The sequence below is a fragment of the Oncorhynchus tshawytscha genome, linkage group LG09 (assembly GCF_018296145.1).
Source record: "Oncorhynchus tshawytscha isolate Ot180627B linkage group LG09, Otsh_v2.0, whole genome shotgun sequence".
Lineage (NCBI taxonomy): Eukaryota > Metazoa > Chordata > Actinopteri > Salmoniformes > Salmonidae > Oncorhynchus > Oncorhynchus tshawytscha.
In genome coordinates, this window is record NC_056437.1 from 75,419,864 (window position 1) to 75,441,056 (window position 21,193).

The 21,193-nt window shown below is 40.7% G+C and overlaps 1 protein-coding gene across 1 annotated transcript; it reads left to right on the forward strand.

Moving 5' to 3' along the window:
* The first annotated feature begins 11,739 nt into the window (after nt 1-11,739).
* On the forward strand, nt 11,740-19,040 carry LOC121847320 (galanin receptor 2b-like). Its single transcript, XM_042327930.1, has 3 exons — nt 11,740-11,902; nt 16,010-16,404; nt 18,176-19,040. The coding sequence occupies exons 2-3, from the start codon at nt 16,031-16,033 to the stop codon at nt 18,927-18,929; spliced, it is 1,128 nt and encodes a 375-aa protein (XP_042183864.1). The 5' UTR covers nt 11,740-11,902; nt 16,010-16,030; the 3' UTR covers nt 18,930-19,040.
* The last annotated feature ends 2,153 nt before the right edge of the window (nt 19,041-21,193 follow it).

Sequence of the window (21,193 nt, forward strand, 5' to 3'; positions counted from 1 at the left end):
TCCTGTCTGTCATCAGGTAATGTGGAGCTGATTAATAGCCAAGAAGGAGAGCTATTACCTAAAGACATCTTGGAATTACAAGATGTACTGTTATCCTAATCAACCTCACTGCAGGGGGACAATGCTGCATGCTCTACCAGCTCTCACAGTCTCACGTCAGAATCAGACGTTCATCCATGTTTATCAAACGTCAACTTTCGAAGTTGTTCCAAATGTCAAATTCCCAAGTGTTTCAGGTTAGGTTTAGGCGTTAACTCCAAATGTTTAAGGTTAGGATTAAGTTCAGGCATTAACTCCAAATGTCTAAGGTTAGGATTAAGTTCAGGCATTAACTCCAAATGTTTAAGGTTAGGATTAAGTTCAGGCATTAACTCCAAATTCTTAAGGTTAGGAATGAACTCTGAATGGTCAAGGTTTGGGATAGGCTTAAAAAAAGAACTCAAAAACAACTTTCTATCACTGGGTTCAAACATTTTTCACAAGAGGCAGATGTTAACGCCCTAGCAAAACCAAAACTTTCTTGAAGGTAACAGCACTCACTGCACCTGGTGGTTGGTTTCTACATCATCTCCCTACGTCCACAGATATAGATGGACGTTGAATACTGACTTGTATCACGATTGAACTGGCTGGCGGGCAGGTGTTTCATCATAATGTGTCACAGTCACACATAGCAAAACACAGGGAGTACCCCATACTGAGCTCGTATTCCCAGTATGTGCTGGAGCATTCTAATACTGGACAAAAACAGTCTGAATAATTAAGTGAATCAATATTATTTCCTGCAATTTGTTTCGCTTAGTCTAAAGACGGACTGCCAAGGGGTGTCGGAGCAACAGGTTTCATTTGGGACTGTTAGAAAAAGCATTGGTAGTGCTGCAGGCCCTGGATGTTCTTATTGGCTGCAGAAGCCAGTAGAAGCAGTGAAGTAGCAACAGCTTGAAATAAAGAGAGTGGCAACTCGTCTGTCAAAGACCAACCAAGCCTCCAGAGTACACCCTGTAAGAGTACACCCTGTGATTCCAGCTTTCTTAAGGTAATAGCTCTCTTTCTTGGCTATTAATCAAGGCCAACATCAGGTAGTGCAGCAGATGGCATCTCAGTGACATCAATATTTTAAAGCCAATTATCTCCACTGCCTTTCGCATGAAGCGATTCCTCAATAACTCCCAGGGCTCTAAAGGCACACAATGTTGATATCCACTAAAGTGGTTGCAAGATGACATACTATATGCCAATGTCTCTAGCCTTTACCTGTATTAGCTGGCCGATATTGATGTATGTAGCGCATCTCCACTTTCTTTCAGCATCTCCACTTTGGCAAAAAGGTAGTTGTATAATTACGAACAGTATCTTGCAGGACTCAATAGTTGGAATTGTAAGAGTTGTTGCCCCTGTCCCTTTCTCTGCGATTGTCATTCTAATGGAATCTAGAAAGAACAAAACCCTGTCCTCAAACGTTTCCATCAAAAGGTGCAGAGTTATGGGCAAAGACACAAAACATCCACATCAAAAGTAGTGCACTGGGCCTTTACTAGTCCTGTAGTAGCAGGACCGATATAGACATTGGTAAAAAAAAATGGCACCCACACCCCAAAATACTTCCTGGGGCTATGGACACACCACTGCAAAGTGACAATGGAGATGATTAATAAATTGAGCTTTGACTGTATATTGTCAGGCTCAAGGCCCACTCTCATTAGCCTGGCCAAAAAATGTGAGATCTAGGTCAGAGAAATAAGACAAAAGTGCACCTTCATTACAGCTCACAGAATATCACTGTCCCCTTTGCCATTGAGATCTTAGCATAGGCTATTCATCTGCAATTTAGGAAGAACATTCAATCAGTGATATGCAATTTACAGCACATAGAATACCAAAGTATGCTTTGCCATTTTCTTTGAAATATCGGCTAGCATATTCAAAATATATTATAATATATATTCCATTTAGTCATCTGCACTAGGTAGAGCGTGCAATCATTGACGCAATCACTGACGCAATCAATTTGATTAATCCTTAAGAGTCTATTGACTCTTTATTATCTAAGTAGCATAATAAAGAGATCCCCATCAAAGTCAGTCAATTTAAGCAGCATTTATTTATCTTTGATGATTTTTCACACTAAAAATCGAATCAGTCTCTGAAGCTATGCAAACTGCTGCACCTGGGTAGGAGAACTGGTTGACGATTTACTGTAGAGCACGATTTACTTTACTCTGGGAGAGTCATCAAGGACATATTAGAGCATTTTGTATCAGGTCAGAGCAATTAGACAACTCTATCTAACACCCAACAGACAACGCTGTCTGAATTCAGATACTTGTGTTTCCATGACAACTAGGAGAAAGACAGGATGTGATTTGTGTATTTATTGGAAACTGGGACTGATCCCTATATTCCCAATCTAGGGAATAAACATGACTGATCCCTTGTGACTATTCCTGATTTAAAGCTGGAGATCATGAAACAGCACCACTCCCCCAGGGATTCCCGATCTAGGGAATTGAGCATCCAGCATGATCCAAACACAATTTTACTATTCCTCTGATTTAAGGCTGACATCAACGATGTCTGAGGGAAAAAAACAGCACCACTGGCTGCCCCAGGGGAATTTGTTATTGTTTTTGTTTGGAGAATATTGAGCTATCCAGCATCATTTCGGTAATCAAAAAATACATTTTAAATAAATACAGTAATTGCTTTGAAAGTCTATCTCTGGAACTGCAATGATGAGCAATTTAAAAGATAGTGTCATTTCAGGGGCCTATGCTAGCTCATCCCAGTGCCACTTACAATTTACAGCATAGGTCATTTAACAGAGTGGTTTTTTTGCAGTTTGGAGAGAACTGCTTAACTTTGTTGTTGTAATTGAACAAAATGTGAAACAATATTGTATGGAATTGATTAAATATTTTCAATGTACTATTTAGTATTATTGAAAACAATATGCCTTTATGGTATAAAACACAGACTGTCTGAGCGGACATAGTAATTTGGGAGAGTATATTGAAAGTCACTAGCTGGGCTGGGAATCTGAAACTGCACCCTATTCCCACAGGACATGTTTAAGTTTGATGTAGGGTGTCATGTTTGTGTCTATGATGTTCTATGTTTGTGTATGTGTGGATCCTAGAAGTCAGTATAAAATGAATTGATTTGTATTCTTGACTTCAGAACGTTCCCGTGAATAAACATGTAACTTTGGTAGACTGAACCTGTTTTCGTTTCTATCAGTATCAGTATCTATCAGCAAGTCTGTTAAGAACAAATTCATATTTACAATGACAGCCTACACCGGCCAAACCCGGATGTAGCTGGGCCAATTGTGCACCGCCCTTTGGGACTCCCAATCAAGAGTCCCGTACAGGGACTCTGGGACAACTCTACCAAGATGATTTAGGATAATATGTTCAGTGGTGTCAGATGATTCCTGTGACTCAATGTTCATGTAACCAATCTAACATCTTCCATGTAACCAAATAGTGTCAAATGTGTTTCTCTTTCCATGCTTCAGTGGTCACATATCTTCTTCTAACACTTACAATTCCTTGGTGAGAGTGTGAGGTTAGTTCCTAAATGAAATCACATGATCTGAGCTGACACTGCTGTTGACCTCAGAGGACACAGGTTCAGCTACATTCCAAATGGGAAGAAAGAGCAATGTAACTACATCAGAGAATTCTCATGAGAATTATCTGTTTCAATTCTACTGTACAACATTTGAAGACAGAGATTTTGACCATTTGTTTATTTTATAAAACCTTTCTTTACCCAGTCAATTGAGAACTCATATGCAGCAAGTTTATGAGGTGCTTGCCAAGGTACTGCACAATATACACTGATGTGGAAAGAGGTAATCAGCCTGTGTGTTTTTCGTCACATGTTCTGTTGTAGATTGGAGGTATTGGCCTGGCCTGTCCTAATCAAAGCAGCTACTACTTCAACTTCCTGGGCTTTCATCATGATGGGGGAGAGGATCTCCCTCTAATCACCACAGTGTTCTGGAAAATAGCCCCAATCATGAGCCAAAATATACCTTTCTATGTGTTATACAATGACTGTGATGAGGATCCTTTTCAGCCTGCTTTTAAAAATGTCTCTGTGAACAGAATCCTCTGACATGTCTGCTTTAATGGTTTTATGGAAATGAAAGCTTGAGTCTCATTAGTTGTAATGTACCTCAACTGGCTAATCGACAGAGAATGTTTGTCCCTGTCTAATTATTCTCATCCATTTTAGTGTTAGTGTTTACGTTGACTGGAACTAAAATAGTGAGACATATCATGTCAACCACTGGACAAATCAAAAATGTTTTGTGATTATTTTCCTGTTTGATATTACTGCATAAAGCAGGCACAGATCTGCAGATTCAACCACACAGTACTGGAATAAAATGAGCTGATTAAGGATTTACAGTACATACAGTACCTCTAACTACTCTGAAAGATTGGCTCCTCTTAACCCCATCATTAGAGTGAGTATTATATGAGATGAGAACCTATGGGAGGTTGAAAGTTTAGGGAAGAAATAGAAGGTTGGAATAAATCCCATATATGCTGTATCGCAGTGCTTTTGACAACGAGTGGGTACTTCATGTTAATTCGATTACACAACACATGAATGTCAGAAGAACATCTCACTGATTGCTGTGCTCTTGATGCCAAATCAATCTGAAGTGTCAGATAAATCCAGTAGCATAAAGTGCTAACGATCTGATCAGTGTCCTGTGAAAATGAGCCTTCTTTGGTTGCTATGGGAACCTGCCCATAAAATAACCTAAGAGGCATTTCAGAATGCTGATTTACTGTACCTTGCCGCACAACTTCATAAGCCATGGGCACTTTGATAATACTTTAGTGTTTTTTTCCCCACCCACAGACACCCATCTTACCATTCACTGAATACATCATGATGCAATGTACTGCAAAGCTGCCCACAACATTTTGACTTATCATTGAAAAGCTCTTTGCAGCCAACAAAAGCTTCCCTAGGCAACCTTGAGTCATACGTTGAATTGTACTTATGACGTTTCTTTCTGAATATTGTAACAATGCTTAACAACAATACGCTCTGAAGTCTCAAGAAGTGTATTGACAAAGTACCACTTATGCCATTGCTATTCAAATGCAGTATGAACCCCATAGAGTCGATGTCCGCGGCCCCCTGTGGAAATCTAATTAGCATAAACATCTGTCAGTTTAAGATAGAGATGTCAGATTTGTTGCATTGGATGCGCTCAATCCACCACATCTGACGATGTCGCATCTGCATCTGTGGTGAAAGGTGACAGAGCTAGAGCGGTGTTTGTCAGACCACGAGACATCCCGAAAATCTGTCTTCTCACAAAATCGTCTAGTGTCAGAACTGTTTGGCCTACAAACTATTCTGGAAAGGTGAAACTCTCACAAATACGTACATATCGGTTGTTTTCCTCTAGGACACCCAAAGGCCTCACAAGACTCCTCTGAAGGTCCCCAATACCATTTGAAAAAATGAATGGAAGTACATGCAGTGCCTTCGGAAAGTATTCAGACCCCTTGAGTATTCAGATCACTTTTCCACATTTTGTTAAGTTGGAGCCTTATTCTTAAATGGATTAAATAAATAAAAGCTCCTCAGCAATCTACACACAGTACCCCATAATGAGAAAGCGAAAACTGTTTTTTAGACATTTTTGCAAATTTATTAAAACAAAAACAGAAATACCTTACTTACGTAAGTATTCAGACCTTTTGCTATGAGACTCTAAATTGAGCTCAGGTGCATCCTGTTTCCATTGATCATCATTGAGATGTTTCAACAACTTGATTGGAGTCCACCTGTGGTAAATGAAATTGATTGGACATGATTTGGAATGGTGTGTCTATATAAGGTCCCACATTTGACAGTGCATGTCAGAGCAAAAACCAAGCCATGAGGTCAAAGGAATTGTCCGTAGAGCACCGAGACAGGATTGTGTAGAGGAACAGGTCTGGGGAAGGGTACCAAAAATGGTAGAAGTTTGGAACCACCAAGAATCTTCCAAGAGCTGGCTGCCCGGCCAAACTGAGCAATCAGGGGAGAAAGAAAGGCCTTGGTCAGGGAGGTGACCAAGAACCTGATGGTCACTCTGACAGAACTCCAGAGTTCCTCTGTGGCGATGGGAGAACCTTCCAGAAGGACAACCATCTCTGCACCACTCCACCAATCAGTCCTTTATAGTAGAGTAGCCAGACAGAGCCATTCCTCAGTAAAAGGCACATGACAGCCCACTTGGAGTTTGCCAAAAGGCACCTAAAGGCTCTCAGACCATGAGAAACAAGATTATCTGGTCTGATGAAACCAAGATTGAGCTTTTTGGCCTGAATGCCAAGCCTCACGTCTGGAGGAAACGTGGCAGCATCCCTACAGGGAAGAATGGTGGTGGCAGCGTCATTCTTTTGGGGATGTTTTTCAGTGGTAGGGACTGGGAGACTAGTCAGGATTGAGGCATAGATGAACGGAACAAAGTACAGAGAGATCCTTGATGAAAACTGCTCCAGAGCGCTCAGGACCTCAGACTGGGGTGAAGGTTCACCTTCCAACAGGACAACAACCCAAGCACACAGCCAAGACAACGCAGGAGTGGCTTCGGGACAAGTCTCTGAATGTCCTTGAGTGGCCCAGCCAGAGCCGGACTTGAACCCGATCAAACATTTCTGGAGAGACCTGAAAATAGCTGTGCAGAGACGCTCCCATCCAACCTGACAGAGTTTGAAAGGATATGCAGAGAGGAAGGGAGAAACTCTCTAAATACAGGTGTGCCAAGCTTGTAGCATCCAACCCAAAGACTTGAGGCTGTAATCGCTGCCAAAGGTGCTTCAACAAAATACTGAGTAAAGGGTCTGAATACTTTTGTAAATGTGATATTTCAGTTTTAGATTTTTAATAAATTTCTAAAAATGTCTAAAAACTGTTTTTGCTTTGTCATTATGGGGTATTATGTGTAGGTTGATGAGGAAAATAAACAATATAAAACATTTTAGAATAAGGCTGTAACGTAAAAAAATGTGGAAAAAGTCAAGCTGTCTGAATACTTTCTGAATGCACTGTATTGATATGGAACCAAACTTCAAAAATTTTGATATTTTAAATGTTTATCATTTGTTCCATGTAGTGAATCTGTTCCTTTTGTGTTTTATGGGTTAATAGCAGTTGGCCAAATAAAATGTTTTATTTAATAGCAGTAAAGCCCTTCAAAAAATTATATACTTCAAATCTTAAAAATAATCCTTAATAATGACCTTCTTAAAACAATTCCATATAGTTTACTGTAAGGCTAAATTAAATGTTTAATCAAATAATTGTTTTTTGGGGGATACTTCAAGGAGGATCTTAAAATCCAAAATCAAATTGCAAAATTATCCTTGGTATGACCTCCTTAAAACAATTCCATACAGCTCAGTAGTAAATTGTTGAGCTAGCTAACTAGCAGATTAACATCAACAATCAGCTGATAGCCCACCCTCTTTTCCCAATGTCAATCATGTCTTTAGGATGCACTGTAACTATCTTGCATTTACGTACACACTGTTATCCAGAGCTAGAGCACATTGACAGATTTTCACCTAATCTGCTCAGGAAACCATCAACCTTTCGATTACTGGCCCAACTCGCTTAACTGCTGGCTACCTGTCAACTACTGCTAGGCTACCTGCCAACTACAGCTAGGCCACCTGCCAACTACCACTAGGCTACCTGCCAACTACCGCTAGGCTACCTGCCAACTACCGCTAGGCTACCTGCCAACTACCGCTAGGCCACCTGCCAACTACCGCTAGGCTACCTGCCAACTACCGCTAGGCTACCTGCCAACTACCAATTTGTTTGTAGGATACCTGCCAACTACCGCTTAGAGGCTACCTGTCACCTTCTTAAAACAATTTGTGATGAGTGAGTGTGTGTTGTAGAAATAAATGAATTTCGAGATATGAACTATGAAAATCAACAACCAAAATATCTAGCAAAGGGAGGAGGGGGAGAGGGGAGGCATGCCTCTTGGGTGGCTTTTTTCTCCTCATTTTGAGCACCTGCCCACTGAAAGGTCTGTGAAAGGCTCTGGTAATATATTATGGTGTATTGTAACTGAGGACAGAAAGCTCTGGAGCGCTCAGACCAGGCATAAAGTGGTGCTGAGGTAATAAAAGGTCAATACTGTGAGTCTCATGTGAGTTTTCCTCTGAGGTTTGGCTTTCCTCATCTATCTCCTCACTGTAATCTCCCTGAAATTGTCTGGTTACTGCCTCCGTACGCATTGTATTCCTAACCGTACAGAATAAAGTGCAAAAATGTATCACAAAAATCATATGGCAGACTTTATTTAAAAATTATAATTTGCTAACATGTTATTGCTTAGTAATTACAATACATTTGTTTCTTTTTATATCATTAATTATAATCCCAGCTAATTACCAATTGTGTTGAATTACTAGAAGGAGTATGCATTTTGACCACACCATTCCCTAGTAAATACCAAGGACATACCAGCTGGAACAACACATCTTCATCTTCAGGGCCATTGCAGTCAAAAACCTGATTTTCCTGTGATATACAGTGGGGCAAAAAAAGTATTTAGTCAGCCACCAATTGTGCAGTTCTCCCACTTAAAAATATGAGGCCTGTAATTTTCATCATAGGTACACTTCAACTATGACAGACAAAAAGAGAAAAAAATCCAGAAAATCACATTGTAGTTTTTAATGAATTTATTTGCAAATTATGGTGGAAAATAAGTATTTGGTCACCTACAAACAAGCAAGATTTCTGGCTCTCACAGACCTGTAACTTCTTCTTTAAGAGGCTCCTCTGTCCTCCACTCGTTACCTGTATTAATGGCACCTGTTTGAACTTGTTATCAGTATAAAAGACACCTGTCCAAACCTCAAACAGTCACACTCCAAACTCCACTATGGCCAAGACCAAAGAGCTGTCAAAGGACACCAGAAACAAAATTGTAGACCTGCACCAGGCTGGGAAGACTGAATCTGCAATAGGTAAGCAGCTTGGTTTGAAGAAATCAACTGTGGGAGCAATTATTAGGAAATGGAAGACATACAAGACCACTGATAATCTGCCTCGATCTGGGGCTCCACGCAAGATCTCACCCCGTGGGGTCAAAATGATCACAAGAATGGTGAGCAAAAATCCCAGAACCAACGGGGGACCTAGTGAATGACCTGCAGAGAGCTGGGACCAAAATAACAAAGCCTACCATCAGTAACACAATGCAGGACTCAAATCCTGCAGTGCCAGACGTGTCCCCTGCTTAAGCCAGTACATGTCCAGGCCCGTCTGAAGTTTGCTAGAGAGCATTTGGATGATCCAGAAGAAGATTGGGAGAATGTCATATGGTCCGATGAAACCAAAATATAACTTTTTGGTAAAAACTCAACTCGTCATGTTTGGAGGACAAAGAATGCTGAGTTGCATTTTACCTACTGTGAAGCATGGGGGTAAACATCATGCTTTGGGGCTGTTTTTCTGCAAAGGGACCAGGACGACTGATCCGTAAAGGAAAGAATGAATGGGGCCATGTATCGTGAGATTTTGAGTGAAAACCTCCTTCCATCAGAAAGGGCATTGAAGATGAAACATGGCTGGGTCTTTCAGCATGACAATGATCCCAAACACACCGCCTGGACAACGAAGGAGTGGCTTAGTAATTTCAATGTCCTGGAGTGGCCTAGCCAGTCTCCAGATCTCAACCCCATAGAAAATCTTTGGAGGGAGTTGAAGTCAGTGTTGCCCAGCAACAGCCCCAAAACATCACTGCTCTAGAGGAGATCTGCATGGAGGAATGGGCCAAAATACAGCAACAGTGTGTGAAAACCTTGTGAAGATTTACAGAAAACGTTTGACCTCTGTCATTGCCAACAAAGGGTAGATAACAAAGTATTGAGATAAACTTTGTTATTGACCAAATACATTATCCACCATAATTTGCAAATAAATTCATTAAAAATGCTACAATGTGATTTTATGGATTTTTTTTTTTCTCGTTTTGTCTGTCATAGTTGAAGTGTACCTATGATGAACATTACAGGCCTCTCTCATCTTTTTAAGTGGGAGAACTTGCACAATTGGTGGCTGACTAAATACTTTTTGCCCCACTGTATATATAATTCCACACTATGAGGTTGGAATAATACTGTGAAATTGTGAAAATTATAATAGCCTTTTATTGTAAGAGCTGTTTTAAAGACTGTTTTGGTGGGATGGAATTTGAGTGCCTGGTGTAATCACCTGGCAGTAAATGAGGACCAATAAGAAAGAGAGTTCCAAATCTCTTTGCCAATAACAGATAGTTTTCAGTTTTCCCCTCCCCAGTCAGACCACTCCCAGACTGCCCTATCAAAGTATTGTTTGAGAAATTGCTGTTTGCTAATCTTTGCTATGAAACTATGTATGTTTTTTTTTGACAATTTTAATTGAAAACAATCACAGTAAGGTACTTAATGGTTACCCAGAAATGATTTAATATTGAGATATAATGTAAATGGCTGCATTGGACCTTTAAAGCAACGCTTGAGCACAGGGTATGATCAAATATGCATAATTCACAGTATTTGTAAGCAAGAGCATTAAAGCATCCTTCTCAACTGGTTAAGAGGCTGCTTTGGGAGGTCAAGCTTTCATTCCTGTTCAGCTGAATCATTTCCCACTTAGATGTGCTTAATGTGCTGTTGTCATTATTACAAAAAAACTATAATACTATTTTTGTAATGCATAATAACACACACCAAGCCAACTGTGTGTAATTACGAGCTGGTTGTGAGTGTTTCTCGTTTAGTTTCAGGCTACAAGGTGGGAGTAATTATGTTCTCAAAATGTTGGAAGTGAAAACAGAGCAAAATGTTAGGAAGATTGGAGACTGAACTCTACAAACAGATGTATACATCTAAGGCTAATGGAATGGATGATTTAGATCAAGAAAGCCCGTACGGATGACTGAATATCAATATCATGTCACCCTAGATGTAAACACTCACAGGGCAGACAGACACGCACACACGCATTGACGAAAAGAACACACAACACAAATCTATTTGACCAATACATTGAAATGTAATATATGTGGATTAGAGACCTCGTTTCAATAGGGGCTAACTTTATCAAGCTGCTGTATAGAGTCATCCAAAAGGGTTACGTTTAGAAAAGCATAAAGCATAAGCCATATTCCCTAACGTTGCAACTTGATCCCACAACCAAACAATTCATATATCATCCTTTTCTGAGTTCACAAGTTCAAAGCCCCTAAAGACAAGCACCCCCAACACATTAGTGAGCACAATCCAAGAGAGCTGTATTGTGCTATTTATCACAATAAGCTACCAGTCAAAGTTGCCATAATGATGCATTTATGGAAAACTTTGCACCACATTAATAGCTGATGAGTTCCAGCCGTAGTGCCGTAGTCTGGGTCCAGCAGGGGCGTGACTGATTGACAATATTGCTTGAGGTTATTCCTTTATCCCACTAGCTGATAATAAACAGTGGTTGTTAAGTCTTGCTCCAGTACGGACGGCAGTTTGTAAAACACAATGCACCTCTTCTGCAGTGAAGTGTGAACATTCAATTAAATGTGGAGGAGGAGCCTTTGTGAGAGGGGGAAAGGGAAGGGTTGAACTGAGAGAGAGAGAGAGAGAGAGAGAGAGAGAGAGAGAGAGAGAGAGGGAGGGAGGGAGAGGAAGAGAGGGAGATAGAGAGAGAGATATCCAGGCAGAATATCAATGTGCAACGGAGGAGAGGGAGGAGAGAGAGAGCTCAGGCTATGGAGCAGATATTAGCATGAGCAGCATTGTTTTTCTGTTGAGGGTAGCAGGACACAACAAACATAAACAGGACATTTGAACAACGGATATATAGTTTGCCAGTAATCCTGGTAAGTAAAAATCACCCTAAATACATCTACTTCTAATTTGCATGATGTGTCTACATTCATACACAAACGCCTTCAAATATTTATAAAGCAATTCTTCTAAAGGTTTCAAATGCATTTACCATGTACCATATTCTGTTGTGAGGAGGTGCATAACAGCCGACCACTGGAATGTGGGATGCTAGATGGAAATGAACTACTCTTACTGTTACAATGAGAATGTGCTTCAGAAGTTTGGTTACATGTTGTCTGTGTCTTCACCTTCATTTTGTTTAATTACATTTGTTCATTATAAACACATTTATTCCACTGATCTACACTCACCGGACAGTTTATTAGGTACACCCATCTGGTACCGGGTCGGACCCCCCTTGCCTCCAGAACAGCCTGAATTCTATGGGGAATTCTACAAGGTGTCAGAAACGCTCCACAGGGATGTTGGTCCATGCTGATGCGATGGCATCACGCAGTTTCTGCAGATGGGCCAGCAGTACACTCATGCTGCAAACAGCCCATTCCATCTCATCCCAAAGATGCCCTATAGAGTTGAGCTCTGGGGACTGAGCAGGCCACTCAAGTAAACTGGACTCGCTGTCATGTTCCAAGCGACGTATTTCCACTCCTCAGTTGTCCAGTGTTGATGATCACGTGTCCACTGGAGCTGCTTCTTCTTGTTTTTAGCTGAGTGGAACTCGGTGTGGTCGTCTGCTGCAATTGCACATCCGTGACAAGGAAAAGCAGAAAATTGTATGTTTATTTTATATCCTGTCATTTACCCTCCTCTTATTGTCCAACACTGCTGTAATTCCACACAAAACCATCATCATGACTCAAGACGAGAGGCAAATTCTGCATCCTCTCCAACTGTTGGTTCACACACGCTAAGGGATTAGCTCGATAGCTCTTCTAGCTCGTCCTCTCTGCCTGCCTCTCAGGCTGGCTGTCATGCTGCTCTTCCTGTCAGCCAGCTCAAATGACATGGCTGTCATGCTGCTCTTCCTGTCAGCCAGCTCAAATGACATGTATGTCAAGATTGTTTCCCCCTGGGAGTTTGGCTTGCTGAGGAGCAGAGTCTGGGCTCTGACTCTTGACAACAGGAGTGGTGAGACGCCTCTTGGAAATGGAATATAGACCGTAGCGGTAAAGCTAAAGTGGTAGGCTAGAGAGCATTGATTTAAATACCAGAACTACTTACTTATTGTCTCATACAACTCCATTGAGGATACCTCAGAGTTTATTTTAAATAATTTGGTGTATTTCACATAACCGCCCTTCCTCTTTTGGTAATCGGCAATTAGCCACAGAGGTATGTCGACAGTTTGCTTTTTCATTATTATTCAAGGTCACATATTGGCAATGTGTAAAGAACAGTGGGCAAAGGCAGCCTACTGTGATTACAAATGTGATGTTGTGTTAGGAAAATCTATGTTTTTATTATTGGGTATATTCAATTGAATCCTGTTCTCCAAAAGCCTCATTTAGAATAAAAGGGCACAATACTGTGCATGTTGTTGTGGTACCACAGCAACATGCATTTTGTATTTGATTATGGAAGATTTGAGGTATGTTTGTGACGTGTTTGGATGTGCTCGTTCCACTATGTTTGCTTCTTTGTGTTTGTGTTCCCAGGTTGAGTCAGTGTTTGCCACTGTAATTGTCATCTCCCAGATATTCCAATTAGATTTAATATGGAGTCTGTAAGAGATTTAATAGGTGGTAGAAAGACAGTGTTTAGAGAGAGACTGTTTCCCATTCCTATCAGCCAGAAAGCATTCAGTGAATGAGACATTTTAAAAGGGGTTTACTGTATGCTATAGTACTGCTCCAAGGCCAATATGAGAACTATGTAAGAAGAGTCAACCGTAGTAGTACATCGCCCCTGGAGTAAATTAGGGCACATCGACAGATTTTTCACCTTGTCGGCTCAGGTTTTCCGACCAGCAACCTTTCGGTTAATGGCTCCAACGTGCTAACCGCTAGGCTATCAAATTCCTGACTTTCAGCTGATGTAATAATAATTTGACAGTGATTTGACAAAATATTATTTTTAAGGCTTTCACGGTCCCGAAATTAACCCAGAGAGATCAAGCCAATGGCATGCAATTTAAAGGGTGGGAAAGGCAGGATGCTGCACACTGACAAATCACCAGATGTACTTTCATATCACCCTTAATATAGTAGGACTTCTGAACGATTTGGGAAGAATCCAAGTCTTTTGTTTTAAGACAATATGAATGCGCTACAGAGCCTTTACAGTTGTCGTTATTTTAACGTGGGACTTGAATCCTCTGTTACAAATATGTCAAACTGTAATAACAATAATGTCGCATCAGACCAATCATGACAGCAGATGTCAGCTTGACAACCGACTTAGCAGTCATGTCACAAACCTAATAGGATCCCCAGCCAATTAGTTGGCTGAAACAATACTCTCTGTCATGGCTATTTAAAGTTGGTTACAGCAGCTGTCGTCTTGACATCTGACTTGTCATGTTCATGGTACGGTAGAGATCAGTCAGTCCTGTGCTGGATCAGGTCCAGTTTTGTTATGAGGAGCGATGGGTCTGGCGTAGGCTGATGGAGATCTATGAGGTGGAGGTATATGGCGGTACAGCTCTGCTTTGAGAAATGTGGGTTTTCTAAGAGCTGTCAAATTTATGCTAGACAAGTACAATCCAAGCCAACAGATTTATTGTAACCTATTTTTCCTGTGGTTTAATGGTATAACTGATAACAAATCTCTGATAACAAGTAGGTTTTGGACCTCAGTGGAGGTAGAGCAAACTAGCTTAACCGAACCCTACACAATAACTGTCAAATCTACAACACCATCAATGTTTTACTCCTTTCATGATAGATCCCGATAGTGACATACTATATCTCAGAGAAAAAAAATAGCAAAAATATGAATTACAGTGAGTGAAATGGTGGATTGCACAAGCAGCTTCTGCTGTATTTTGGAGGATGAGCCATACTTTGTCCAGAGTGGCACTTACAGCAAGTGCCAATTTACCAACACTCATCGTTGGTCCAACATGAACGTTGAAAAGGAAAAATAGAGTGAGAATGGTCCAATGATGTCAGTATGCATGGTCCTCATATATAGACTGATTTACTATCTGCATAGTGTTAGGAAGTACAGTATGCATGTTTATTTCTAGTGTAGTTCACAAATAAGATAATGACTGCAGAACTGTAGACTCAAACAAGCCTTCATTGTATAGGCCTACCTTAAGCTTTCATACAATACAATGTAATCACTCTCATACTTAACAAATCAACTTCTGCATCATCTTTCATGGTTTCATCTGAATCTGCATTTTAATAATATTAGTGATTGTGTATGTGTGTCATGTCATTTCAACCATTTCCATTAAAACGTGGGCATCGTTGAAATGTTATTGAGGCACACTCCAAAGCCATTGTGCTGGCAAGGCCTACTGTGATCACATGTGATCTGATATGCTAATTTCATCAGTATGTAAACCAAACTCGTTTTGTTTTTTTGCCCTAGCACTACATGGCTGATTCAAATAATCAAAGCTTAAATGATGACTTGAATATATCAGCATCTCTCCCTACTCAATTTTTAATAGACCTTGCTGCTGGTATGGCTTAGCAGCCAATGGATGTGTGCATCTTCATGCTATGAGGATGAATGCAAGAGGATAACCAGGTCACTTTGGGTGGGAAGGCTATAGAAAAGACACAAGCGGAGTGGACAGGTCCCTTGGGTAGTCTGAGCATGCATCGGCTCCCTGTTATGAAAATACATGGTTGTCTTTAAAAAAAAAATTATCCTCACAGTTGGAACACAATCCACCATTCTTGTCAAATAAAACATCCAAAAGGAAATAGTTGCTCAAATTTGCGCAATGTGGGATTCAGGACATGAGACATAGTAGAAATTGATGTGTTATGAGAAATATTTAACAAACTTTCCTCCCTATCCTCGTGGTTTGAACATTTGAATTAACTGGTTTTAAAACATTTGTGAATATATACGTTCATAAATGATCAGTATTGTGTTCCCTAAAGTCCCTGTAGCCCCATTGCAGTCATAATTCAACAGCATTAACCACATCGTGTACTTCTCTCATTCTCTTCCAGAACTTCTAAAATACTCTCAAAATGTCAGATCTGGAAGACTTCAGCAAAACAGCAGTGCACTGGAACACATCGGACAGCTACCAGCTGAATCCCACCAGTGTGATCGTGCCCGTTGTGTTCTCGCTCATATTCCTGCTGGGGACCATTGGGAACAGTCTGGTTCTGGCCGTCCTCCTCCGCAGCGGCCAGGTGGGATACAACACCACCAACCTGTTCATTCTCAACCTCAGCGTGGCCGACTTCTTCTTCATCATCTTCTGCGTGCCTTTCCAAGCCACCATCTACTCCCTGGAGGGCTGGGTGTTCGGCTCCTTCATGTGCAAGGTGGTCCACTTCTTCATCAACCTCACCATGTACGCCAGCAGCTTCACGCTGGCCGCCGTCTCGGTTGACAGGTATGTACACTGTAGCTCTTGTTGGCTAATGTCTCATTTAACATTTAAAAAAATTCCAAACATCGAAATACTCTATACAAATTTTTCTACATGCATACAAATTCCATAAGGAAGATCTTAATTATCATTTAGGGGTTAACTACTTCTTTATGGCTCATAACGAGGAGCTGATAGGAATATACTTCATTTGTGAAATATTTTTTCATTTATATTCGGTTGAGTTCTAACCGAAAGCACAGAGACATAACCTGTGCTGCAGCTCTAAAGGTCAATGCCAATTATAGTACAGAGTTCTATTGCCAAGGTCACTATTTCCCTCACCTCATTAAAGTCCAGCACACTTCCTCTCTATACAAGCGCCCAATACTCTCTCTACAGAAGAGGATGGACGCTCATTTGACGCTCATTTAGCAAAGCACACGGCAGTAACCTATACTGTAGTCATCCACTGGTCATTATTACAAAACAACCTTAACATTTTCACAGGGAGATAGGGAGAATGCTGTTCAGGCATTTCTTTTTTTTGGCAACCCTGTTGGTCACATTAATTGAAACCCAGTATTCATGTGATCAAGGGAAGGGCATTTTATCTGTATTAAAATGTGGAAATGAAAGAGTAGGTATTGACCTGAAATTGAGGCTGAATCTGTGATTGAGTACAGTAAAAGACCACTAATGTGTTATCCCTACATGAAATGGACATATTCTTTTCCTTTCCTGCATATATGGATGCCGTTGATTCTGCAGGGCCCTCGCTATGCTCAGAGCTAGTCTTAGCTAGTCTTTTTTCTTACATTAAATAAGGGAGCAGAAACCCTGGTGTTGTTTACCTTTTGTAGAGGAACATTCATTTGATAGATGTCCTCTATGTGAAAAATGAGCATCCACTCAGGCTTCAGCTGAGACCTAGAATACCCAGCAGCAATTATTTCACTGCCAGCTTGGGATGAGCAATATACGCACACACTGTTTGCCCGTTCATTAGTTCCATTTGCAGCACCAATGTGCCTCTTGTCTATTAACCCCCAGAAGCAAGCGCTCATAATATTTGTATGTCTTTGTGCAAGCAACACAACAGTAAAAACAATTAATTCCATTTAGAAGGTGGAGTGTAATGAAATCCCAGTTGACTTGCAATTGCACATATAAAGCAAACGACATACAATGAGTGTACAAAACATTAGGAACACCTGCTCTTTCCATGACATAGACTGACCAGGTGAATCCAAGTGGAAGCTATGATCCCTTATTGATGTCACTTGTTAAATCCACTTCAATCAGTGTAGATGTAGGGGAGGAGGCAGGTTAAAGAAGGATTTTAAGCCTAGACACAATTGAGACGTGGATTGTGTGTGTGCCATTCAGAGGGTGAATGGGCAAGACAAAATATTTAAGTGTCTTTGAATGGGATATGGCGTTAGGTGCCAGGTCCACCAGTTTGTGTCAAGATCTGCAATGCTTCTGGGTTTTTCATGACCATGAGTTTCCCGTGTGTAACAAGAATGGTCCACCACCTAAAGGACATCCAGTCAACTTGGCACAACTGTGGGGAGGATTGGAGTCATCATGGGCCAGCATCCCTTTGGAACTCATTCGAAACCTGTAGAGTCCGTGTCCCGAAGAATTTAGGTTATTCTGAGGGCAAAATGGTGGGTGGGGTAAAACTCAATATTAGAAAGGTGTTACTTCATGTTTTGTACACTCAGTGTATATTGATTCATGGCATTATGTTTTAATACAATATGTAACTAAGTATTTCTGTTTGGTATAGGTATCTGGCCATTCGCTACCCTCTTCGCTCTAGAGAGTTGAGAACGCCCTGTAATGCCGTGGTTGCCATGGTAGTCATCTGGGGACTATCATTGATCTTCGCAGGACCGTATTTGAGCTACTACGACCTCATAGATTACGCCAACAGTAACGTTTGTGTTCCAGGTTGGGAGGAGTACAACCGCAAGGTGCTGGACACTTGCACCTTTGTGTTTGGTTATGTGATCCCTGTGCTCATCGTGAGCCTGTCCTACACCAGAACCATCAAGTACCTGTGGACTGCTGTGGACCCTCTGGACGGGATGTCAGAGTCCAAGAGGGCTAAGCGCAAAGTCACCAAAATGATCATCATCGTCACAGTGCTCTTCTGCTTATGCTGGCTGCCCTATCATGTGGTGATCCTATGCTATCTGTACGGAGACTTCCCCTTCAACCAGACCACATACGCATTCAGGATCCTCTCTCACTGCATGGCCTACGCTAACTCCTGCCTCAACCCCATTGTGTACGCCTTGGTGTCCAAGCACTTTCGCAAAGGTTTCAAGAAGGTGTTCAGCTGCATTCTCAGTAAGAACGGCAGGAACAAAGTGCATGTGGTACATGTAGCCAACACAGTGCCTGGGTTCCAGGCGGGGTCCACAGAAGTGTCACAAATGAATGAGGACAATGTACGACAAAATGACTGTGAGATGAGCAGCCGGCCCATCGCCGAGCCGAGGGAAGCAACTATAAGCCATTTCCAGAAACAGCCTTGAATGATGAGGCCTATGGTAAAGGACTGTGCAGATTGCCTTATCACAAAGACTTTGCTTTCCAACCTCAAAGGGAAACTCAATGATGACATTATCTCGGTTTTTGAGATGGTGACAACTGAGAATTATGAGAGGGTAGAGAGCATGATCCTTAAAAATAAAAAAACATGAGAATGGTTCAAATAGAGAATTATAAATTAGAATACTAGTCATTTAATTTATGGGTTGCACCTATGTTTCATCACAATATTGGTTTGAACATTTGTTTTAGAACTGATGCCGACTGAGCATTCTACTCTGCATTATCAATGAGCGGTGAGGAAGATATCATCAAGTGCATTACAATGGCTTGGAAATACAATTACATTTCAAAACGAGGCAATTGATTAGTAGGAAAACCTTTTGTCATCATTTTGATGTCATCAGATGGACTTGCAGAATAACGTTAGCTAGCAAGCTAAGATTGAGTGGAGATCACCGGATTTTAGCTAGCTAAGTTTAGCATTGCTAGCTATTTTCAACAAACTTTGTTAGCTAATGACAACATTACCCTCTGTCTAAAGTACATTTTATGAAATGATAATGATGGCATAGTTGTGTCCTACTAAATATTTGCAACGTCATTGTAATTTAGATGAAGCAGTCATTTCCCTACGTTCAGAATGAATGCATTTAATCTCAAGAGGGCGGCTTGAGAATGCTCATAACAATGGCATGACGCGACCGAGTGATGGAGGTGCAACCTACGAATAGGATCTCTATAGGTTCAAATGTATTAGGCTGGTGGTGTTCTCTTTTTGCTTTGCACATATTTGTATTTTTCGCATGATTCTCTCTGATGTTTACTGAACTCAGTCACTTAAGAGTTGTGTTGCTGTTGTAAATGCCATGCTGCTACCTATATTATCCTTTATGGCCTCTATTCACTTGTATTATCTAATCTATCTGTTAAACTCTATGAAGTCAAATGTCTCTTTTCTCTGTTTGCTTTCTTCACTTTCCTAGTTTCCCCTTTTCTAGTCGAGTCTCCTTAAAAGCTTGTATACTACCTCACTGCTGTGTTAAACTACCCTGCCTCTCATGTTCTTACCCTCCCTCTCATTTAGAAATTCCAAGAAATGCAATTTTCCACCAGCAGGACTGATTTTCCTGCAAAAGGCCAGAACAGAAAGGTATATATTTTATATTTAGAACTGTCCTTTATACCCTGCAATTTTGTCAAAATGCAATGTGCTTTCTGTATTATTTGTTTTCGCCTTTGTGACACTTCCTTATGTTTGTACTTTATGTACTTCTCTAACTTGTTTATGTGTATTGGATGAGATTATGTATTTGGTTAAATATTGGCTAAACATTTTAGAAGTGGATGTAAATATCAATCATCAAATAAAATGTTTTTTTTTTTGTCGCGGTATTTAATGCTATTATTGGTAACATATCAAACCCTAATCCTAGCTTCATGTGCACAACCCTGGGTTCAACCCTAAACCTAGACATAAAAAAATGTAGTTTTTTATGAAAGGTACGTTCGTGTAATGTAGCTATTCATAAGCAATGCGTTTAAACTAAGACGAACAAATATTGTGTGTTCTAAACATTCAACCTCTAACAGACCATGCTTTAAAAGCTCAATTGGTTCAGCGTATTAACATGAAACAAATAGCTTACCACCTCGTGGGTATCTTAGCCCGTATGCTGTAGATTTTCAACGTCTCTAACTTCTCAGTATGACTAATTAAAAGCAAATTCCGCCTGGAGGAATAACAATTGCTTTCATGGGAATTGTTTTTTATCCCTATATGGGATTTCAGTCCCTTACATCAGTATTCATAAGTACAGTACTGAGATGTTTAGAAAAGCAATAAGGAGTTGTAACAGTCTCATCACAGCTCATTGTGTTCTTTGCTATGCTAGGTTTGGCAACATGCACACTACCCATCTAAAAGTCAGGATGGAGTATGTATCCTTTTCCAGTCCCTTACATCAGTATTCATAAGTACAGTACTGAGATGTTTAGAAAAGCAATAAGGAGTTGTAACAGTCTCATCACAGCTCATTGTGTTCTTTGCTATGCTAGGTTTGGCAACATGCACACTACCCCATCTAAAAGTCAGGATGGAGTATGTATCCTTTTCCAGTCCCTTACATCAGTATTCATAAGTACAGTACTGAGATGTTTAGAAAATCAATAAGGAGTTGTAACAGTCTCATCACAGCTCATTGTGTTCTTTGCTATGCTAGGTTTGGCAACATGCACACAACCCCAT